Source organism: Dasypus novemcinctus, chromosome 12 (assembly GCF_030445035.2).
Source record: "Dasypus novemcinctus isolate mDasNov1 chromosome 12, mDasNov1.1.hap2, whole genome shotgun sequence".
NCBI classification, from domain to species: domain Eukaryota; kingdom Metazoa; phylum Chordata; class Mammalia; order Cingulata; family Dasypodidae; genus Dasypus; species Dasypus novemcinctus.
The window spans coordinates 19,774,468-19,796,971 of record NC_080684.1 but is presented as its reverse complement, the minus strand read 5'-3'; the positions used below and the strand labels follow the sequence as shown (position 1 = coordinate 19,796,971).

At 36.9% G+C, this 22,504-nt stretch overlaps 1 protein-coding gene across 1 annotated transcript; it reads right to left on the bottom strand.

Moving 5' to 3' along the window:
• Nucleotides 1–46: 46 nt before the first annotated feature.
• LOC101423228 (olfactory receptor 8S1-like) lies at nucleotides 47–1,006 on the bottom strand. The gene has a single exon (XM_004484431.2). It carries the CDS (start codon nucleotides 1,004–1,006, stop codon nucleotides 47–49), a length of 960 nt encoding a protein of 319 aa, XP_004484488.2.
• Nucleotides 1,007–22,504: the final 21,498 nt, after the last annotated feature.

Below are 22,504 nucleotides of genomic sequence, written 5' to 3'. Positions count from 1 at the left end.
GGAAACTCTCCTATTGTCCACGCATCAGGTAAATTGCTGTAGTAAATTATTTACACATCACTTCCTGTGTGTGGTTAGTTAATTGGAGATATTTTTTCAAGGTCCTTCTCACAGCTGCTTTCACCTCATTATTTTTTAGACTATAGATGAGTGGATTCACTAAGGGAGTAATTACGTTGTATTGTACAGAGAAGATCAACTCCAATGGTGATCCCGAGGTTGGCATAAGATAGCGCAGGAAAGCTGAGCCATAATACAGGAGCACTGCAGTGAGGTGGGAGGAGCATGTGGAGAAGGCTTTGCCTCTACCTGAGGAGGAGGTGATGCTCAGGATGGTAGAGACAATGCAAGCATAAGAGACAATGATCAGTAAGCAGGTTCCAAGTGCATGTAGGACACTGGAGCAGAGCAGGACAATAAAATTAGTGGTGATACTTGAACAGGACAGAGGGAAGAGTGAGGGCAGCTCACAGCTGAAGTGGGGGATGGAATCGTCTTCACAGAAGTCCAAGTTCATAGCAAGAAGGGCATTGATAAATGCATCCAGAAATCCCAGGCCCCATGACCCCCACACCAGCCCCTTACAGAGCTGGTTGCTCATCATCTGTCCATAGTGTAGAGGGTGGCAGATGGCAACATAGCGGTCATAGGCCATCGCTGAGAGCAGGCAGGCTTCTGTGCCCCCAAACTCAAACACAAAGAAGACCTGTGCCAGGCAGCCTCCAACAGAGATGGTTTTCCTCTGAGAGAGGAGATTCTCCAGAAGCTTTGGCACTGTGGCAGAAGAGAAGCAAAAATCCAGGAAGGAGAGGTGACTCAGGAAGAAGTACATGGGTGTGTGGAGCTGAGGATCTGTCCTGATGACCAGCAGCATCCACAGGTTCCCCATCAGGGTCAGGATGTAAATTCCCAGGAACAGCACAAATAGCAGAGCCTGGATCTGAGGGTCAGCAGACAGTCCAAGGAGGACGAAATTGCCGATGGTACTGTGGTTCCCCAAGGCCATTTAGAAATGCCGCTCTCTAGAAATAAAATAAGTACAGCCCTGCAACCGCTATTGTCCACATTCATTGCATAGGCTGTCATCCCATTAACTTTATATATGCTTTCACTGATTCTTTTGAATTCTTTCTTCATGTGCAATTTGCTGCTTCAGTTCTGAAATTTGAGACATCATACTATGGGCTATAATCTATATCAAAGATTGCTGAGGAAATTCACAAAATTTCCCAATCTGGACCATAACTCAGTTTCTTACCTGCCATTGAAACTGTCGTCAACAATATTCCTAAAACTTTGTAGATTCTAGTGGACTTTCTAGCAGGATCTTCCAAAACTGTTTTTTTCTGCAGTCACTCCGTCTTTTACTCCAGCTAAAATCTACCCAGCGTGCATAACTGTGTGATGGTATTAGTGATCTTCCTTAGGTTTTTCACAGGGCACTTTCACAAACATTTTCTATTTCATAGTTTAGACATGCCTGAAATATAAAGGCCTTAGCATTTTTGTTTGCAAGTATGCATATGTTTCTTCGTGTGTGTGTGGTTTTTTTAAATGTATTTGGAGGATGGATAAGAAGGAATAAAGGAGGAATTTGCATAATCTATTTTGGTGGGTAGAAAATTGAGTATCAGTAACTTGACCAAATTGAAAATTTGGACAGTCAAAATTTGATTCCACTGTGAATGTTTCTGGGACAAGAGGTCATAATACTGTAAAGAATCTTCTGACCATGGTTTTTTCCTCGAAATCTTTTACTATCTGTTATCTATGATTTTCATGGTAGTCTACCTACTACCCTACAGAGAGACTAATGCTGAAGGCAGACTAGAGTACTTGCCTCTGATCACCCCATGGGCATCTCTCACTCTCTCTGCCTTTTCTCAAGCATCTGCATAGCTTGGAATGCCCTCTCTTTCAACACAGGTCTCATTTACATTTTGACTCACACTGAAATTACAATTTCTTTCTGAGATCTTACTTGAACACTTCTCTCTGTGAACTCACTATGATATGCAGCAATAGGAAAGCTATTGTTTACTGAATGCCTGATAAGTGTTAAGCACACCTAAACCATAGTGTTTAATCCTCAGAAAAAACGGGGGCAAATCATCATCTTGAGACTTTTCAAATAATGAAACAAAATGTTTGCATATATTTCTAAGTAATTAACACCATCATTCCAACTCTCATGTCTCTGATGGCAAAGACCATGCTTTCTCTATAATGGCTTTCTATCTCACTACTTAAATACTTCATAGAAATTGCTATTTTTTCTCCACATTATGATCTAATTCACAAGAAGCAACTTTCATCCTGGTATGCCATCACATGAGTCACATGACCCACTCTTGCTACCATAGTTGGTGTAGTATGTGTGTTTCTTTTTTTCTTGTGATCAGTAGTTGTATTGTGCAGTATTTTGTATCCAGGACACTTTATCCATTCAAGGGAATTGCATATAATAGAATTCCAATGAGTAAATCTTAACTGCAAAAAATAGTGAAATGAAAAGTACAGACTCTACAGCTAATATTTTTTGGTGAAAGAATCCAGATCCTTAAGCTCAGTAAAGACTCACACTATGAAGTGGAAAGTAAAGGAAAAGATATCTTGTGTGTGTGTTTTATGTGTGTGTGTGTAGGGAGCATCAGATTGTTGTAGCAATGGAAGGTTAGACAGTGGACTTCCCTGATGTATCGTCATCTACCAGATCCTTGCACCTGAGTCTTCCCATACTCCCTGTTCAATTTTTGAGTTTACTAGAAAAGACACAACTTAAATCTACAACCATGCCCATCAATCTGTCCTTCTATTCAATCATCCATTCATTCATTTTGTAATTCATTCATCCCATTCATAATCCTCCTTTGTATTTGGTAATTGTCATATTATCTCTCCAAAAGCCCATTTTTACAGAAAACAGATATTTGGAGATTGTCTGCTGTTTGTCAGACTATGTTATGCATTTGAGAGGAAGACATCTTTGTATACAAAGAAATTTGACTGTTATATAAATATTTTTTGTCTTTTAGAGTTTCTCACCCCTCCTTAGAATCCAGGGTTAAATTCTCTTCTTATGCTTTTTACTCATGCCTTGCTTGAACCCTGAATTGGGGCTCTACACTCAGATTGTACCTTTTCAAGAACTCTCATGCCTAGCTTGGTAATTTCAAACACCGTCTGACCAGTCCTTTGGATTTTTAGCCTCCCCTGTAATATCGACCTTTTTCCTGAGACCACAGATTCTGATATGAGTGTTGTTCAAAATCTCACCAACAATTTTTAATCTGGAGATGCAGTCACCTGCCATTGTCTTTTCTATACATTTCTCAATGTTAATATTAAATATTTATACAACTTTGTTTCCGTCAAGAGCTTCTTAGTTTCATTTTACATCTCACTTCTACTTAGTGGGTTAATACATAGCATAGATGGCTCAAATTAACTCTGCTTTAGTTCTGAAGGTGAACAACGAGCTGAAAAATATCAATATTAAAGATCACCTCTATCACTACATTGTTCAAGTCCATTTGGGAAAAAAAATGTCTGTTGTATCTATCTACACTAGCAAACCCTAAGACAAAAACAAGAATTAAAAAAACAAAAAAAGAAATTAAGGCCACTCTTCAAGAATTTGAACATATTTGTTTTAGAAAAATCTCTGTGAATTAAGCAGGTAATTGCTTCAATTCTTGTGAATTTACTCTTTGTCCACGTTATTTTCACCTACCCTTCCAGGAGGATCACAGTGCCTTCAATGACAATGAAGTTTGAGTGACTCGGCCCAGATTCCTGGTAGTTAGAGAAGTGATGATCTGTATTCTTAAAGGGAGAATAGGGATCAATGCAATAGTTAGTATTAGTTCCAGTGACTCTATGATAGGGAAACTGGCTTTACCAATTTGCACTGGAATACACATTAGAACACTTCTGTATAATATCACTTTACAGATCAGCAGATGTTGAATTTCTGGGTTATATTAAATGTAATACCATTTTAATATCTATTCCACTGTTTAAACTAATACAACAGCAATTCAAAACAATCACAATATTAAAACTTTTAGGTTTAATGATTAATGATGGTGATGATAGTGATGCTGATGACATTGAAGAAAATAATACTAGACAGATGTTACGTGTGTTAACAGGGAAGTGGATTTGGCTCAACTGATAGAGCATCTGCCTATCACATAGGAGGTCCAGGGTTCATGAGCTGGCCCATGCACAGTGCTGATGCACTCAAGGAGTGCTGTGTCTCACAGGGGTGTTCTCTGCATAGAGGAGCCCCATGTTCAAGGAGTGCACCCAGTAAGGAGAGCCGCCCCACTCGAAAAAAGCACAGCCTGCCCAGGAGTGGCACCGCACACATGGAGAGCTGAAACAGCAAGCTGATGCAACAAAAAGAGACACAGATTCTTGGTACCACTAACAAGAATAGAAGGGGACACAGAACAACACACAGCAAATGGACACAGAGAGCAGACAATGGGGGGCTCGGAAGAGGAGAGAAATAAAAAAAATAAATCTTTACATGTGTTAACATACTTATTTCTCACACCAGTCTTATGAGATAGTGGCCATTTGTAACCTTTAACCTTCTTCTTTTAAACATACGCATGACTGAAGCAGAAAGCAGTAAAGTAATTTGCCCAAAGACAAAGTATCAAAGGGTAGAGTTTGAATTTGAGCCCAGTGTTTGGCGAGTAATTTATCACATCCTTTCCATGGGGACAGGTAGCTGGGAAAGACTCCTTGAGTACGCCACATAAAACATCAGATTCTTAACACCTTGTCAGCCTCAAATGTAATTAATTTTAAAGTGTTAGTTCACTTCAGCAATGCTAATGCTGGGATTGATGAGTTAATTGGAAGAGAAAAGAAAGAGATCCCAGAATTCCTGTGTTCTTTGAATTGGAAATTTTTCTACATGACCAAAAATGGGAAGATATGGATCATCAAAGACAGTATAAATAGTAGGGTTTCAGGGAGGTCCTTGGACTGGGGAGTAGTGGATGGAGTAAAAACATCACTGAATATAGTTGTTTCCTTTAGTATTTGTTATCTTTAAATCCTCTATTTGCTACAACATTTACATTAGTTTCATCAGTTTTGAAGATTGAAGGAATTAGTAATAAATGAAATGCAACTTTCTATGGCATATACAAATTGTCCCTAGAAAATGACCTACAATCTACCACATACTCTGATGTATTCTCCCCACTCCTCTCCCAAAGACTATGCTCCTGCTGCTGGACCATGCTTTCATTGTACTTCTAGAACTTGGAGTAATTCTGAGTTTGAACACAGATTGCATGAAATCTTTAATCCCAATGCCCAAGGTAGTCACTGAGGCCAGAGCAATTTCCCCAGGTAGCTGTTCACAGTAAGTGAACTCACAGACCCCACTGTTCAGAAAATGTAAAAGTCTGTCCAGATTTTTGGGGTTCAGTCTTCAGCACATAGAAAATGTACAAAAAGACTCCTGGGGAAAAAGATGCATTTCAGGGAGCCAGAAGGAGCCCTCACTTAAGGAAAGGAATGAAGTGATCAGAAGAGATGCAGGGAAGGGGGCTGAAGGGGAACATCAGTCAATAATAGAGGACATTACCCAGCTCAGGGATTTTCTGGCTCATAAGATTTGCTGCAGTGCTGATCTTCTCCTGCGGCCACTCGTCTCTGTGTTCATGAGGACTAAGTACAGGAACTTCAAATGAAGTTTTTTTTTTCTATTGGAAAATCCCAGTACTTCAGAAGCTTCGGGGCTCATATTCTTTGAGTTCTGGCTGGGTCCTGTCTTTCCTTCCCACTTGCCTAAAGGTCTAAAATTCTCAACAAAGGTGAGAGGGACATCTTTTTGATAGTTTAGTGCCAACTACAGGGGAATCTCTTTACACAGTTTTGTCTTTCTAAATACTGTGCTAGGAGAAACTGTGAAGTAAATGATTCACACTTTAAACTCTTAAAAAGGGCAGGTATAGATAAGGCAGTCAGTAATTGGCTGGCTGAGCTGACAGTCCAGGAATCAGAGGAGCCAGTGTCCTTTATTCTCTGGAGTAACAGCCTGAATTCCAACTTTAGATCATTTATTAGAAAAGCTGAAATTTGTATAACCCCCTGGAGATTCTATTTAGTAGAGTATTTTAGCTGCTAGGAATACCATACAGTGATTTAGCTTAAACAATGGGAGTTTATCAGCTTATGGTTTTGACACCAGGAGAAGTCCACATTTGAGGTATCATAAAGGTGATGCTTTCTCCTTAGAGACTGCAATTCTGGGCTGACAGTTTGCTGTCCTGGCTCCTTAGCTTCCCCATCACATGGTCATGCACATTGTGGCATCTTTCCTTTTTCTTCTCTGGGTTCCTTTGACTTCCAACTTTTGTCTGTTTCCATCTTCTCCATCTGTAGTTTTCTCTATAAAGCCAGTAATGGGATTAAGACCCATCCTGAACAAGTTGGGCTGCACCTTAGCTAAAGTCCCCTCATCAAAATGTCCTAGTTACAATGGATTTCCATCCATAAGAAGGGTTTCAGAACATGTTTTCCTGGGTACAGAAGGCCAAGCCACCACAGTCCACCCTTTGGACCACCAAAAGACATACTCTTCCCAAATGCAAAAACATTCATTTCATCACAACATCCCAAATCCTTAAGCAATGTTAGAACAAAGTCTCATCAAAATCATATCTATAATAGAGAAGATTGGGGGAAAAACACAGCAAATGTAAGATAAGGCCTCTGATTAGTAGTAAGATTTTCACAGTATTCTTTCACAGTTTGTAACAGACGTCTCATGACAATGCAGGGTATTGACAGAAGGTTGATGAATGGACCCCTGTATGATGTTATGTGTGTTCGCTTTGTAAGTTCACAACTTTTACTATACATTTAATTATTTATTATGTTCATATGTAAATAATATAAAGATAATAATCAGATTGGTTAGGGGAAAAATATTTTGTTTAGTAGTAATATTTTGACAATGCTCTTTAATCATTAGTTAAAAAGGCTTGAAAACAATGCAAGTTATTGGTGGTAGGGTGAGATGTTATATATGTTTGTTTGATGTTATATATGTTTGTTTTGTAAGTTCACAACTATTACACACTTATTGTTTATTTTGGTTTATGTATGAGTGATATATTTCAATAAATTTAAAAAAAATTTTTTAAATTATGTATATACATCTGGCCCATCCTTGGGAAAGGTTTCTCTCCAATGGACCTGTTAAAACTAGTAAAGAAATCATCTGCTTCCAATATACTAATGTAGGGCAGGTATAGAATAAATAAACAGTATCATTCCAGAAGGAAGAAACTGAAATAAATTAAGTAAGCAGGAAAAAATGAAAAATAATAGATAGAATCAATGTAACCAAAAATTTGTTCTTTGGCAATGAATGAATTCCCAAATTCATGAATGGTCTGAAATTGGAATCAGTTCGGGGGTTTGGTTAAATAATGCATGTTGTGTGCATACAATAGAAAACCACCAGGCAGACAATATAAAAATTCATTGTTTTTATGCTTATTTTAAGAATATGACTCATTGGATATTTAAAGTGCAAACAACATTTTTATTTCATATTTATTGCTGTTAAAAATAACAATTCTGTAAACATGACTTTTTGTGCATGCTTTTGAGTATATTCCAGGATTATATTGCATTTTCCCATGATTCCTTCTTTCTTCTACCACTTGCTCCTCTTTTTCAAGGTATAGCATAAAAAGGGATAAATTTTACTGTTAAAATTATATGTTTTGATGTGTTTGGAGTAGCAGTACCTATGGGGAAAATAAACATTTTTTCAGATACTTCTTCCAGTCAAGTCGCAGAGTAAGAACATTTTACTTCCTTCCAGAAGAAAGTCTGGACAAATATTCAGCATACTTTTGATTTTGTGGTACTTTTCATGAATTAACTGCTCCACCTCTGAATCACATTATTACTGTGGATGATAAAACTAGAGATGGAGAAAAGAAGATTGTTTTCAAAGTAAACTTTGCATTATAGAGTAGTTGTAAGACTTACAGAGAAGTTTAAAAGGTAGCACGAAGAGATCTCAAACCCACCACAGTCCGTCTCTCCTATTGTTGAAATCTTAGGCTACTATGGCACATTTGTCATAAATAATGAGCCAATATTGAAGCATTATTATTTCAGAGTCCCATCCAGGATACCATACTACATTTAGTCCTTAATCTTAGGCATATTTTGGTTTTGACAGTTTTTCATATTTTCCTTGTTTTTAATGTCCTTGAAAACTTTGAGGAATACTGGTCAGGATTTTTTCAGAATTTCCATCAGTTCGGTTTGTCTTATGTTCTTCTGATGGGTAGATTTTGTTGGTGGGTTTTGCGGAAAAGATCACAGTAACAAGGTGCCGTTCTTATCACATCACAAAACCAAGGTACACAGTTTCAACATGACTTACCACCATTGATGTTGACCTTGACCACCTGGCTGAGCGTGTTTGTTAAGTTTCTCCATTCTAACACTATTCTTTTATCTCCCGTTCATCCTTTACCCTTTGAAATGAAATCACTACTTGCCATCCATATTTAAGGTGTACAACATTATGCTTCTGCTTCTTGAGGGAAGAATCTATACCTAAATTAGTAAGAATTCTTCTAAAGAGAAATTTGTCTTTTTCTCTAATTTATTTATTATTTATATATAATATATTATTATTGATATTTGGATGAGTACATGAGTATTTATTTTATATTTTTGCTTCTGATCCAATGCTATTTAATTTTATTGCTCAAATTTTCTAGCTTTGCCCAGGGGGAGCTTTTCATTTGGCTCCTCTGTCCCATTGACATTGCAGAGATCACTGTTGTTTTTTGAGCACTTCATTACACACAAGATACTTCAGACTTACCTTGAATATTCCCTGCCCCATCCCTAGAATTTTCCATTTCTCAAAGATTCTTGACTTCAATTATTGGAGAACGGTATTATGAAATCAAGATTTTGGTGCATATATTTCATGAAATATATGAATAAGAACATATGAATTATAAAGCCTATCATCTCTTTGCTCTACCTTAGTTGAGGAAAGAGAGCATACACATGTTTCTAATGACCGTAGCTCTCTATACATTCTTTTTTTCCTTCACTTGATCCCCACTGATCTTAGAAGTTGTTTAAATATATTGTGAATCACTGATGAGCACAATTAATAATTTCAAAGAAAATAAACACATAAATATGAAGAGAAAATGGACACGATAATATTGAAAAAAAAGTTTGCAACCAATACAGATGTAACGGTCAATGTTCTTATGACATAAAGTACTCTAAAAAATTTGTAAGAAAACTACTAAACCATTATTAATAAAACACATTAGGAATGTATCAAATTATTTCCATAAAGTGTATAATTTGCACATAAGAAATGATTATAATTGGTAATAAAGCAGAAAAAAATAGACCTCACAAGTAAATGAATGAAAATTAAATCCACAATTATATAAGTTCTTGACTGTCAGAGTATTGTGTATTTTAAAAGCAACTAAAATGTAATTTAGGGAATTTGGGGAGTCACAGAAAATTCCATATACTGTCATTTCAGTGTAATTTGATATCAACATTGCTGGAAATTACTTTGGATTTGATATCTGAAGAGTTCTCTTGCACTTTGATATAAAGTAATGCCTCTTTGAAAATTTACAAAATAGAAAGGGCTATGAAATTTAAAATGTTTTATGTAAGTGAAATTCAGATTTTTATTTTTTATGATCAAGATGATAAGTAAAGGAACAAGTAAAGGATTGTAGGAGGTACTTGCTATCAAGGATGAAGAAAAAGTGTTTTAGCAAGCAGGGAGAAACAAAAGATGTCTCTATAAGATGGTCAGAATGACAGCAGAATTCTCAGCATCATCAGTGAAAGTCAGACTACCAAGAAATAATAAATTATTCAAACAGAGGAAGTGTCCACTAAAATTGTGTATCTATCAATAATATCAATGAAGGGACAAATAAAGATATTCACAAATTAACAAAAACTGAAAAATTTTACAACCTAGAGTTGTGCCCTAAAAGAACTTTTAAACAATATACTCAAGATTTGCTCAAATGTGGCCAGTCTCGAAGCCAAACTCAGCATGTAAATGCATTGCCTTTTCCCCCAGCATGGGACATCACTCCCAGGGATGAGCCTCCCTTGTGCAGAGGGATTACTACCAAGTACTAGCTGATTATGTAACTAGAAAATGACCTTGAAGAAAAGGGTCAACTCAGACCAGCAGAATATCTCAGTCTACATATAATACCAGGAGTTAAAAATGTTTTTTGACTGAATAAAAGGGGGAAATGGAAAGGACAAATGAGTTTATATGGCTATGAGTCTTCAAAAAGAGTTGGGAGGTTATCAGAGGGGTCGCCCTTATGCACACCTGAGCAGAGTCCCAGAGACAGATAAAGTAGATACAACCCCAGGTATTGGTTCTTCTGAGGGCTACAGAGACCCACAGGTTCTATGGCCATGGCAGAGGGAGTTCAGTGCCATCTCAGTTGGCCCTACTTTGGAGTTTGTGTTTCTGTGTGATGGAGCTGGACTCAGATGTGATCTTTGTCCACAAGCCTCGCTGGTTACTTTTACTGGAACTGTAGTTGGTGCTGAGGTTTAATATATACCCAGGGGACCTGAAACTCTGGACTGACCATGTGATAGCCAGTCCCTGAGCCTCAACAGACTTGCAACTCCTACACTCTGGTTTTTTGGACTTACCTCACTCATCTAACATGGAGGTAAAGAAGGTCAACCACCACACCAGGGAGCCAAGAGTGCCTACGACTGAAAGCAGGAGGATTGTATCCAGCATCCATGTGGAATTTAAGCCCCCTCTTGATATAGGTGTGGAGTGGACACAACCATTGTAAGGTCCACAGGATGGAGGAATAGGGTATGGATTAGAGTGGACTTACTGATATTCTATTCATGAACTATTGTGATTAGTAATCGCAGAAAATGTGGCATTGGTGTGGAGAAAGTGGCCATGGTGGCTGCTGGGGGTAGGGAGTGGGAGGAAGAGATGTGATTTGGGGGCGTTTTTGGAAGTTGGAGTTGTCCTGGGTGGTGCTGCAGGGACAGTTACTGGTCATTGTATGTCTTTCCATGGCCCACTGGGTGGACTGTGGGAGAGTGTGGGCTATGGTGTGGACCATTGACCATGAGGTGCAGTGGTGCTCAGAGATTTATTCACCAAGTGCAATGAATGTCTCATGATGATGGAGAAGGTTGCTGTTATGGGGGAGGAGTGGGGTGAGGGGGTGGGAGGTATATGGGGACATCATATTTTTTTAATGTAACATTAAAAAAATAAATAAAGACAAAAAAATAGAATATACTCAAGGATAAAGTAAAATAATACCAAAAGTATATTTGAGTTATAAGAAGAAATGGCTGATATTTAAAATGGTTAAAAATAGTTAAATCTAAATCAACACTAATAATAATATTAGTGTTTATTTTGTGGGGTTAAGAAATAGACAAGTGAAATATCTGGCAACCATAGGTATATGCTATTAGCAGTATTTAATCTTTTAGGTTAACTGGTGGGGTCCCACATGGTGTTGCAACAAATAAGCAAACAAAAATTAAAATAAAATAATATAAAATATGTACAGGTATGGAAAAATGATAATACATTTTGAACAAGGGATTTAGGTTAATTTAATTTTGTGACATGATGTCCTAATGAGGACAAGAAAAGAAAACAGAAAGGATGGACTAGAAAGAAAAGAAGAAAGGAAGGAAGTCAGAATCTCTGACCTTAAATATTTAGGAAGAACTACATGATGAATAATATAAATGACTATTAGAAAAACTTAATGCTTGGGGCATTATTAAATATAAAATGGCCTACATAATTAATGGCATGTTATTAAACTTGAAATTGCTTTGAAAAATGGAAAATAAAATTATTCATAAGTTAAAATGTTAGATACACTATTGCATGTAAATATGGTTAAAATTCGATACAAGAATGCATATAAGAAATCTTTTCAATAGAAAAAAATGGAAGAAAATGGAGTAAATGTTAGCAAAAATTTCATTGAGTGGTGGAATAACTTGTTTGTATTTTGAAATTTCTGGGTTGAAAACCATTTATAGATTATGCAAAAGATGTATGACAGTGCTATAGAAGAATCAATTATTATTTTTAAATTTAAAGTAGTGAGAAAACACACAATGGAACTGAATATTCCTGAAGTATCCATTATGGTTTTTCATTTTCATGGTGAGAAACAGAAATAAAAACTGAGCAGAGACTATCTTGCTTCATATGTCTGTATGCTGTAAAAATGGATGCAAGTAAGTAATAACAAACATAAAACAAGAGTCCTCAAAACGGGTAATTTGGGTGAATCATGTATAAAGAGTCAAATATTTATTGGGCACATCTTAAAATAACGCTATTAAAGGAAATAGAAAATTAGTTGAAAATCAGTTCTCAGTGTAGGCAAATATGGAAATAGACAACCAATAAGGCAATACAGTGGGAATGGTCTGAAACAAGTCTGTCTTATATGAAATTCTGGAATTTGGTAATGCAAATTATCAGGGAATATTGTGGGGATTAGTTCTACCACCTCAGCAAGGGCATGGTTAAATGCTTTATGAAAGCTCATCTGTTCTTGCTTCAGAGCAAAAATAGCTTGGTCCTTGCTTATCTCTGCACAAGCTATCTCTTTTCACTTGAAGTTTGAAAACGGCTTCCTCTTGTCCTTTCTGTCGCTAGCTAGAATGTGAGCCTAGAGACAAGGTTTCTTGTTCCAAGACAAAACATCCTTGAGAAATTTAACTTTAACCACAGCCCTCGGCTGAATCCAAAAATACATGCCATATAAGCAAGAGAAATAAACCAGACAGAACCCTCCCTGCATATGAGTTTTGGTGTGCGAGTCTTTCATTCCTGCAGCAAATATTTCACAAGATTACTAGATAAAATTTTATTTGGGCAAATCTTTGGGTAAATAATTTAGGTGAAATTGGAGGCTCCAAACATTCAGTAGCTTGGTGCAGAGACACCAGGTGGGGCAAAAAAAAAGGAAAGTGGAGGACACCAATGTTGATCTGGGTCTCTAGGTTTCTTGCATATTTTTTCCAAAGGCGTAACAGTTTGGAAAGTAAGCATGGACCATTAAGCTTATTATTTTGCCTCATCGTAGAGTTACTGCAATTATATCTTCCCTTAAACTACTTTTGTCTCTGTTCATTGATTCAGTGAATCACTCAGACACCTGTGGAAGCCAGTGCATTTGTTGACCTGGGTTTCCCATTGCTGTCCTTCCGAGGGTGTCCCTCCTTCTCACTTTTATGATTTTATTCAATTCTCCTTCTTTAATATTCCTCACATTCTCCTCCCATTATTCCTCCCGTTTTCCTTTCTATCTCTTCTTCTTATACCTGCTCTAATCCTTTCTAATTTCTCTTTTTTGCTTAAGAGAAGTCATATTTGATGATTATCTTTTAGGCCAGTTATTTTTCTGCTGGCCCTCATTCTCATACTCATATGTTCAGCCTTGTATTACTTGGACTAGATTTCTTCAGAGTCCATTTCCTAGATTCCCTTGCTGACTGGCTTTTATTTAGATTTGGCTAATGGGAAGCATGGCTGAAAAAAAGAAAGACGCTGCTAATTTGTTTCTGGCACAGGCATGGACTATGTCTTCAGTAACCTCAGCATCAGCTGCACTATTTTCCCTCTTGGCTACATTCCAGCTGGCCTCAGCACCTCCTCATCAATCCCGCAGTGCTAACCCGTGGGCCCCATCATGCTGCTGGCTGCACTAGGTAGGCATAGTGGAATTCTCTCCTCTTTGCCATATTTCAGCTGAAGGTACCTGGGACATGATGACAGAGTGTTTAGAAAGTGTCTTCAAGTTTTGTTTCTGCCATTCCAAAATGACTCCCTTTTCTAAGTATTCTTAGCTCCTTCTGCCTTTTTTTAGGCTTCCTCCAGTCCATGCTCATTTCCCCATCCACTTCCAACCTTTCAGGTTCAAATTTATGTTACTTTATTATCAGTGGCCCTGACCCTTAGTTCTAACAAAACTTGCCCCATAGGGATCCAAATAAGAATTCAGGTCACAGACAATTTTCTCAGTACCAAGCCTAAAGGGATAGCTTCACAAATAAAAGCAAAGCAAATTCTATAACACATTCTCTTGGGTTTAAATAATTATATGATCTATTGCTCTATCCCAAAACAAATTAAGTATGAGCCAGAGATTGCAAGTTGCTTTTGTATTATTTAAGAGTTTTTTAAGGTGTTACAAGATATTTCTCATAGTTGACATGAGAAAAAAGTAATTTCCTCGATTTCTATTATTCAACTGTTTTGATATAATTCTTCCCTATTTCCAAATCACTTTCTGCATATTCTCTGTTATCTATAACATTAGAAACCTTTCTGTAGCATTGTTTTCAGACCTTTTTTTACATCCTTGTCTTCAGTGTACACAAGTGATTTACTAAGGGAGTGACCACATTGCACTACATGAAAAAAACTAAATTCCAGTGGAGAACTTAAGTTTGACATGAAATAGCAAAGAAAAGCAGAACAAGCTCTCTCCAATGAGTTGAGAGGAGGAGATGGAGAAGGCTTTGTTTTAACCTGTAGTAGAGCTTATGCTCAGGATGGTGGAAAGAATATGGGCATGAAAAAAAAAAAAGAAAAGAAAAGAAAACCAGTACTAATGTTCCAAGGGTATGTGAGAGAGCAGAGAAGTTCATTAGTGCAAAGTTGGTAGTCATCAGAGCAGGACCAAGGGAGCAGAGAGTGCTGCTCACAGCTCAAGTGAGGCAGGACATGAGTCTCACAGAATTCCAAATTCCAAGCCAGAGGGGTGTTGATGAGGGCATCCAGAAAACCCAGTCTCTTTGAGTTTCCCCAAAGACCCTTCCAGACTCCTACAGAACTGTTTACTCAGGATCTCTCCATAGAGCAGTGGGTGGAAGATGGCAACACGGCAGTCATAGGCCATTGCCAAGAGAAGAAATACTTCAATTCCTAAAGTGGCAAGCACAAAGATGACCTAAGTCAGGCCTCCCTGTGAGACATGAGTTCTCCAGAGGAAAGATCAACAAATATCCCTGAAGGAGTGGTGTCTACAGAAGAACTACATGAGGGTGTGGAGGTGGGAATCACTCCTTATTACCATCTGTATCATTAGGTTCCCCATCAGTATCAGGAAGTATATCTCCAGGAAAAGCATAAAAAACAAAGCCTGGATTTGGGGGTCAGCAACAGCCCAAGAAGAATGAACTCACTGATGGTGCTGTGGTTTTCTAAGGCCATTAAAAAAGATATTCATCTGGAATAAATACAGAATCAGGGGTGAAGTATTCTCCAAGGTCTTGTGTCACTTCAGAGTCCCTTTATCATTGTATGCACACATCTTTTCCTCTTCAGCCCTCTCATCTTCTTCATGATTTCTTACTCTGTCCCTTGCTCCCTAAAACCTTTGCATCACTCACATATCCTACACAACTTCTGAACTCTGAATCAACCAATCCTTGCATTTTTCCCATTCCACAAATGACTTTGGAGAAATTCATATAATTTTTTAGAATAGCATATCTAATTGATTTCCTATCCTTGAACTCACTACTCCTTCTATGCTGTAGCACTTCTTAACTTTATACCAGCATATTTCTTATAGAAGTAGTTCTAATCATCTTTTTCCATAATCACACAGTGTTTGACGCTCCCATTAAAAAATCCACAATAGTCCAAAACCACTTAATGATAATACACAGTATTTATTTTATTTGTATTCTTCAAATAAGAATATTTGATATAATTGGCTATTTAATTCAATGTGAAATTTTGATATGCATGCATGTGTGTATTTGGTGGGGAAAACTATGAAAGTTTAGTGTGTTTTTTTTTTAAAGCTTTATTTTTTATTTATTTCTCTCCCTTCCCTCCTCTCCCCCCCTCCCCCATTGTTTGCTCTCTGTGTTCATTCACTGTGTGTTCTTCTGTGACCACTTCTATCCTTATCAGTGGCACCGGGAATTTGTGTTTCTTTTTGTTGTGTCATCTTGCTGTGTCAGCTCTCCATGTGTGCGGCGCCATTCTTGGGCAGGCTGCACTTTCTTTCGTGCTGGGTGGCTCTCCTTACGGGGTGCACTCCTTGTGCATGGGGCTTCCCTACACAGGGGACACCCCTGCATGGCAGGGCACTCCTTGCGCGCATCAGCACTGTGCATGGGCCAGCTCCACATGGGTCACATCAGCACTGCGCATGGGCCAGGTCCGCATGGGTCAAGGAGACCCGGGGTTTGAACTACGGACTTCCCATGTGGTAGGCAGACGTCATATCCTTTGGGCCAAGTCTGCTTCCCTGAAAGTTTAGTTTTAAATATTATTCCCCAAAGAGTTAGCACTGTTTAACTTTGTTTTGATAGAGAGAATTGTCATAACATAATATATGATGGCACATGTTTATTAAAAAAAAAAGTGGGAGTTGGTGAAATTATTTACTAAATAGAGACTATGGAGAACTCATTCAAATATAAAAAAATATTTATTTACTGCCTATAATGTCATAGGTATTTATTGGAGCTACAAGATGAATAAGAGACTAAATTTGCTTTTGAGCAACTCACAATCAAGTCAAGAAACTGATTTATGAAATATATCAGGAAAGTATATTCAGTTATTGCAACAAAAGCCCTATGAGGGCAAGTTCTTATATATTATTTCTCCAGTGACATGAATAGTTCCTGGTATGTAGAGCGGTTCAGAAAATACTTGTTTTATTGACTTACATTCTAGCTAGCTATTTCTCTTTTTCACTGAGTTACATATTTTACATTCAGTAAATGCATAGATCATAAATAAGTGGACACTTCAATAAGTTTTTAAAAATGTATACACCCAAGTTACCATCATCCAAAACAAGGTATAGACATTTTCATCACCCAGAAGTTTTCCTTGAGCCAATTTTCAGTCAATTAAAATACTGCTGAATTCACTAAAAGAGGCAACTGCTATTCTGATTTCCTGATCTTAACATGAATAGATTTATAAAATATATATTCTTTTGTATTGTGGCCTTTTTAGCATACCAAAATATTTTTGAGACTTCCCTGTAGTATTGCAAGTATCAGTAGTTTCTTTCTTCTTATTTCTAAGCAGTATTCTTTTTGTATGAATATACTTTGCTTATCAATTCTCCAGTGTTGGACATTTGAGTTTCCATTTTTATGTTTCTTTTGAATAAAGCTGCTATGAACATTTCTATACAATTGTTTTTTGTGGACATATTCTTTCATTCCTCTTTGGTATATACTTAAAAATGTATTTGTTGATTATAGAGTACTGGCATGCTGAAATTTGTTAGAAACTGCCTGTTTCCCAAAGTCATTGTGTGCTGTGATACTTTCAAAAACAAGGTATGAACTTTCCATTTGTTTCACATCTTTGCCGTCACTTAACATTTTTATTATTTTTGATGCTAGAGAGTTATGTAGATGTGAAGTAGTAACTCAATGTGGTTTTAATTTGAATTTCACAGCTGATTATTTCTATTGACCACATTTTTATATGCTTATTGGCCCTTTGCATATCTTCTCTTTTGAAGTGCACAAGTGTTCTGCCAATTTTCTATTGGGTTATCTGCCTTTCTTGATGTATATGAGTTCTTCCTATAAAGTAAATACAGAGTGAATTCTTTTTCAGTTATATATATTAGGAATATTTTATCCTACTTTGGGGTTTGCATTTTCATTTTCTTCAAAGTACCTTTTCATGAGAAGTAGTGTGTTATTTTGATAAGTCTAGTTTACTAATATTTTCTTTTATGGCTAGAAATAGTTGGTGAGAGTGAATATTCTAGACTTATTTCTGGTATTAGTGGGGAACATTCAATATTTTACCACTAATATGATCTTAGCTGTAGGTTTTGCACATAAACTTCATTATGTACATACACCATTTCAGAATAAATGTGTTTCCTTTTTTCTCTAGGTTTGCTGACACTTTCTACGTTGACAAGTGTTGAATTAGTCAAAATGTTTTCTCTGCATCCATTGAAATAATCATGTAATTTTCTAATTTATATTGTTAATGTGTAGAATTATATAACTTACTTTTAAAATAGTTTTATTGAGGTATAATTGATGTACAGTAAACTACGTGCATTTAAGTGTATAAGTCTTGACCTAAGTTTGCACTTGAGACACCATCATCACAAGATGAGAAACAGATCCATCAGCCCCGAAAGGTTCCTTATGCTCCGTTTTTAAAAAAAAAATTTATTGAGATACAGTCACATTTCATACAATCCATCAAAAATGTACATCCTGGGGCTTTTGGTATAATCACAGAGTTGTGCTCGCATCACTGCAATCAATATTAGAGTATTTCCATCACTCTAAAAAGAAAAAATATTCCTGCGTCCCAGCAGTCACCTCTCAATCTCTCCATCCTTTTCTGCCGTGCATATTTGTCAATCCAATTCCATCTCAACAAATCTATGCATATTTAAACTTTATATAAATGAAGTCAACAATATGTAGTACTTTTTGTCTTGTTTCTGACATTTAGCATAATTCTCTTTTTTACAAATGATGAAAAAAATTGATATATTACTATTCACTACAGTCCACAGCCTGCTTTTGGTGTAATTTTGCTAAAAACTACCCCATTATTAACATCCTGTAAGATCAAAACACATTTGTTCTGACTCATGGAAAAACATTCTTAAATATTCATACTATAAACCACACGTGTTGTCTTAAAAGGTTTCACTAGCTACACAGTCCCATGTTTCATACTTTAGTTTCCTTCTAGTAATATAAACTTTCCCTTTTAGCAACAATCATATCCCCATAATGGCGCTCCTAATTACATTCATTCTAATTTGCTATCATCGCCTCTATTCAATTCCAGGCAATTATAATCAACCTTATTACAAATCAAGCCTCAGCTCCTCATTCTCTATCCTCATTCTATCTTCTGGTGAGCAGTCTTCTGGCTATTAACTTCATGACTTTGCTTATTATATCTAGTCCATATTGCTTAGTTCATACAGTATTTGTCCTTCTGTGCCTGGCTTGTTTCACTCAATGTAATGTCCTCAAGGTTCATCCATGTTGTCATATGGATCACAAGTTCATTTATTCTTACAACTGAATAATATTCCATCATATGCATGCACCATATTTTATCCATTCATTCATTTATGGACAACTGGGTTCTTTCCAAATTTTGGCAATTGTGAAGAATGCCATTATGAAAATCAATGTGCAAATATCTGCTCATGTCCTTGCTTTCAGCTCTTCTGAGTATATATGTAGGAGAAGGATTGCTGGATCAGATGCAGATATATATTTAACTTCCTGGGGAACCACCAAACAGACTTACACAGTAGCTGCACCACTCTATATTCCCACCAACAATGAATAAGTGTTCTTATTTCGCCACAGCCTCTCAAACATATAGTTTTCTGATTTTTTTAATTGTGGCTATTCTAGTAGGTATGAAATAATACCTCTTTGTAATTTTAATTTTCATTTCCCTAGTATCTAGTGATATTGAACATATTTTCATGTGCTTTTTATCTATTTGTATTTCTTCTTTGGAAAATGTATTCAAGTCTTTAGCCCATTGTTTAATTGGGTTGTATGTCTTTTCATACTTGAATTGTAGGATCTCTTTATATATAATAGACCTTAAATCCATGTCGGATATGTGGTTTCCAAATACTTTCTCACTTTGAGTAGGCTGCCTTTTCATCTTCTTGAAAATGTTCTTTGAAGCACAAAAGTAACTTTGAGAAGGTTTCATTTATTTTTTTCTTTCATTGCTTTTGCTTTAGGTGTAAAATCTAATAAACCAATATCAAAAGATCTTGAAAATGCTTTTCTACATTTTATTCTAGAAATGGTTCTGGTTTTATATTTAAGTCTTTGATCCATGTTGGATTAATTTTTGTTTAAGGTATGAGATAAGAATCTGCTTAAATTCTTTTGGATATGGCTATCCAGTTTTCCCAGCACCAGTTATGGAAAAGACTTTTTTCCCTGTTGAGTGAGCTTGATAGCCTTGTCAAAAATCAGTAGACCATAGATGTGAGAGCCTATTTCTAGACTCTTAATTAATGTCCATTGATCAATACGTCTATCTTTATGCCATTAGCATGCTATTTGGACCACTGTAGCTTTGTAATATGTTTTAAAGCCAAGAAGTATGAGTTCACTGACTTCATTCTTCTTTTTTATTTTTTTAAGTTATTGTGGTTATTCAAGGTGCCTTTCCCTTCTAAATAAATTTGGTAATTGACTTTTCCATTTCTATAAATAGGTTGTTGGAATTTGAATTTTGATTGGTATTGCATTGAATGTGTAAGTCAATATGGGTAGAATCAACATCTTAACAATATTTTGTCTCCCAATCTATGAACACAGACTGTCCTTCAGTTTGTCTAGGCTTTTTTTTTCCTTTTCTCTTTTTATTTTATTTTTTAAAGATACATACATCACACAAAATGTTACATTAAAAAATATGAGGTTCCCATATATCCCACTCCCCACACCCCCACTGCTCCCACATCAACAACTTCTTTTATTAGTGTTGTACATTCATTACATTTGATGAATACATTTTGGAGCACTGCTACACAGTATGAATTAGAGTTTACATATCCATTCCATTCAGTGGGTTATGGCAGGATATATAATGTTCTGCATCTGTCCCTGCAATATCATTCAAGACAAATCCAAGTCCTGAAATTGCCCCCTTAACACACCTCTTTTTCTCTCTCTCTGCCTTCAGCATCTCCTGTGGCCACTGTCTCTTTTTCAATGATATAATTTCTTCCATTGCTTGAGTGAGAATAATTCTATAGCGGAATACCAGTAAGTCCACTCTAACCAAGAATTTATTCCTCCATCCTGAGAACCCTGGGATGGTGGTGCCCAGTCCACCTCTAAATCGAGAGGGGGCTGATGGATGGGATTATCCTGCTTGCAGTTGTAGACCCCCTCATTTCCTTGCTGTGGTGGTTGACTGTACTCACCTCCTTGTAAGTTGACCTGGGTACGTCCAACAAACTGAAGAATAGGTGCTGCAAGTCTGCTGAGGCTCAGGGCCCAGCTGGCAGATGGACAGTCCAGAGAGTCAAGGCTACTGGCCATACACCAACCCCAGCACCAACCACAGGTTCAGTAAAAGTGACAGAAGAGGCATTTGTAGAGAAGTCACATCTGAGTCCAGTTCCATCACACTCAGTAGCACAAATGCCAAAGTAGAGCCCATTGGCAAGGGTCTGAACTCCAGAGCCATCTGCCATGACTGTACAAATTAGGTGTCTCCATAGCCCTCAGGAGCACCACTACGCGGGGTTGTAACTATTTCAGCTGTCTCTAAAATTCTGCTGACATGTGCATAAGTCCGACCCCTCTGATGACATCCCAAGTCATTTTGAAGTCTCTTAGCCATATAAACTCATTTATCTTTACCATTTCTCCCACTTATTCAACATCTTTTTATAGTTGAATCACAAGCTGGTGCTTGGTATTAACCCTCAGTACCAGGGAGTCTCATCCCTGGGTGTCATATTCCACACTGGGGGGAAGGTAATAGATACATATGCTAAATTTGGCTGAGAGAGTGGCCACATTTCTTCTAGCAAGGGTTTGTAGTTTTCCAAGTACAGGTTCCTTACATCCCTGGTTACATATATTCCTAGATATTCGATTCTTTACATTGTAAATGGAATTTGTTCCCTGATTTCTCTCTCAGATTGCTCACTATATGTTTATTGAAACAGTACTGGCTTTTGCATGTTTATCTTGTATCCTGCTACTTTGAAGAACTCATTTATTAATAGCTCTAGTAGCTTCATTGTAGATTTTTCAAGTTTTTTCTAGATATTGGATCATATCATCTGCAAATAGTGAAAATTTTACTTCTTCTTTTCCAATTTGGATTACTTTTATTTATTTTTCTTTCTAATTGCTCTAGATAGAACTTCTAATACAATGCTGAAAAACAGTGGTCACAGTGGGCATCCTTGTCTTGTTTCTGATCTTAAAAGGAAAGCTTTCAGCCTTTCTTTATTGAATATAATGCTGGCTGAGGGTTTTCCGTACATGCTTTGCATCATGTTGACAAAGTTGTCTTACATTCCAATTTTTGAAGTGTTTTACCAAGAAAAGTTGCTGGATTTTGTCCAATGCCTTTTCTGCATCAATAGATATTAGCGCATCATTTTTCTCCTTCAGTTTGTTAATGTGATATATTTCAGTAGTGTCTTTTCTTGTGTTGAACTACCCTTGCATAACTGGGATAAAACACAATTGATCAGGGTATCATTTTTTTAATATAATGGTGGATTCTACTTACACATCTTTTGTTGGAGGATTTTGCATCTATATTCATTAGATAATGGTCAGCAGTTTTCTTTTTTTACCTGGCTTCAGTGTTAAGGTGACGTTGGCTTCATAGAACAAGTTAGGTAATGTTCCCTCT

Coding starts and splice junctions, on each gene's coding strand:
- LOC101423228 (XM_004484431.2), bottom strand. CDS start 1,006: ATGGCCTTGGGGAACCACAGTACCATCGGCAATTTCGTCCTCCTTGGA.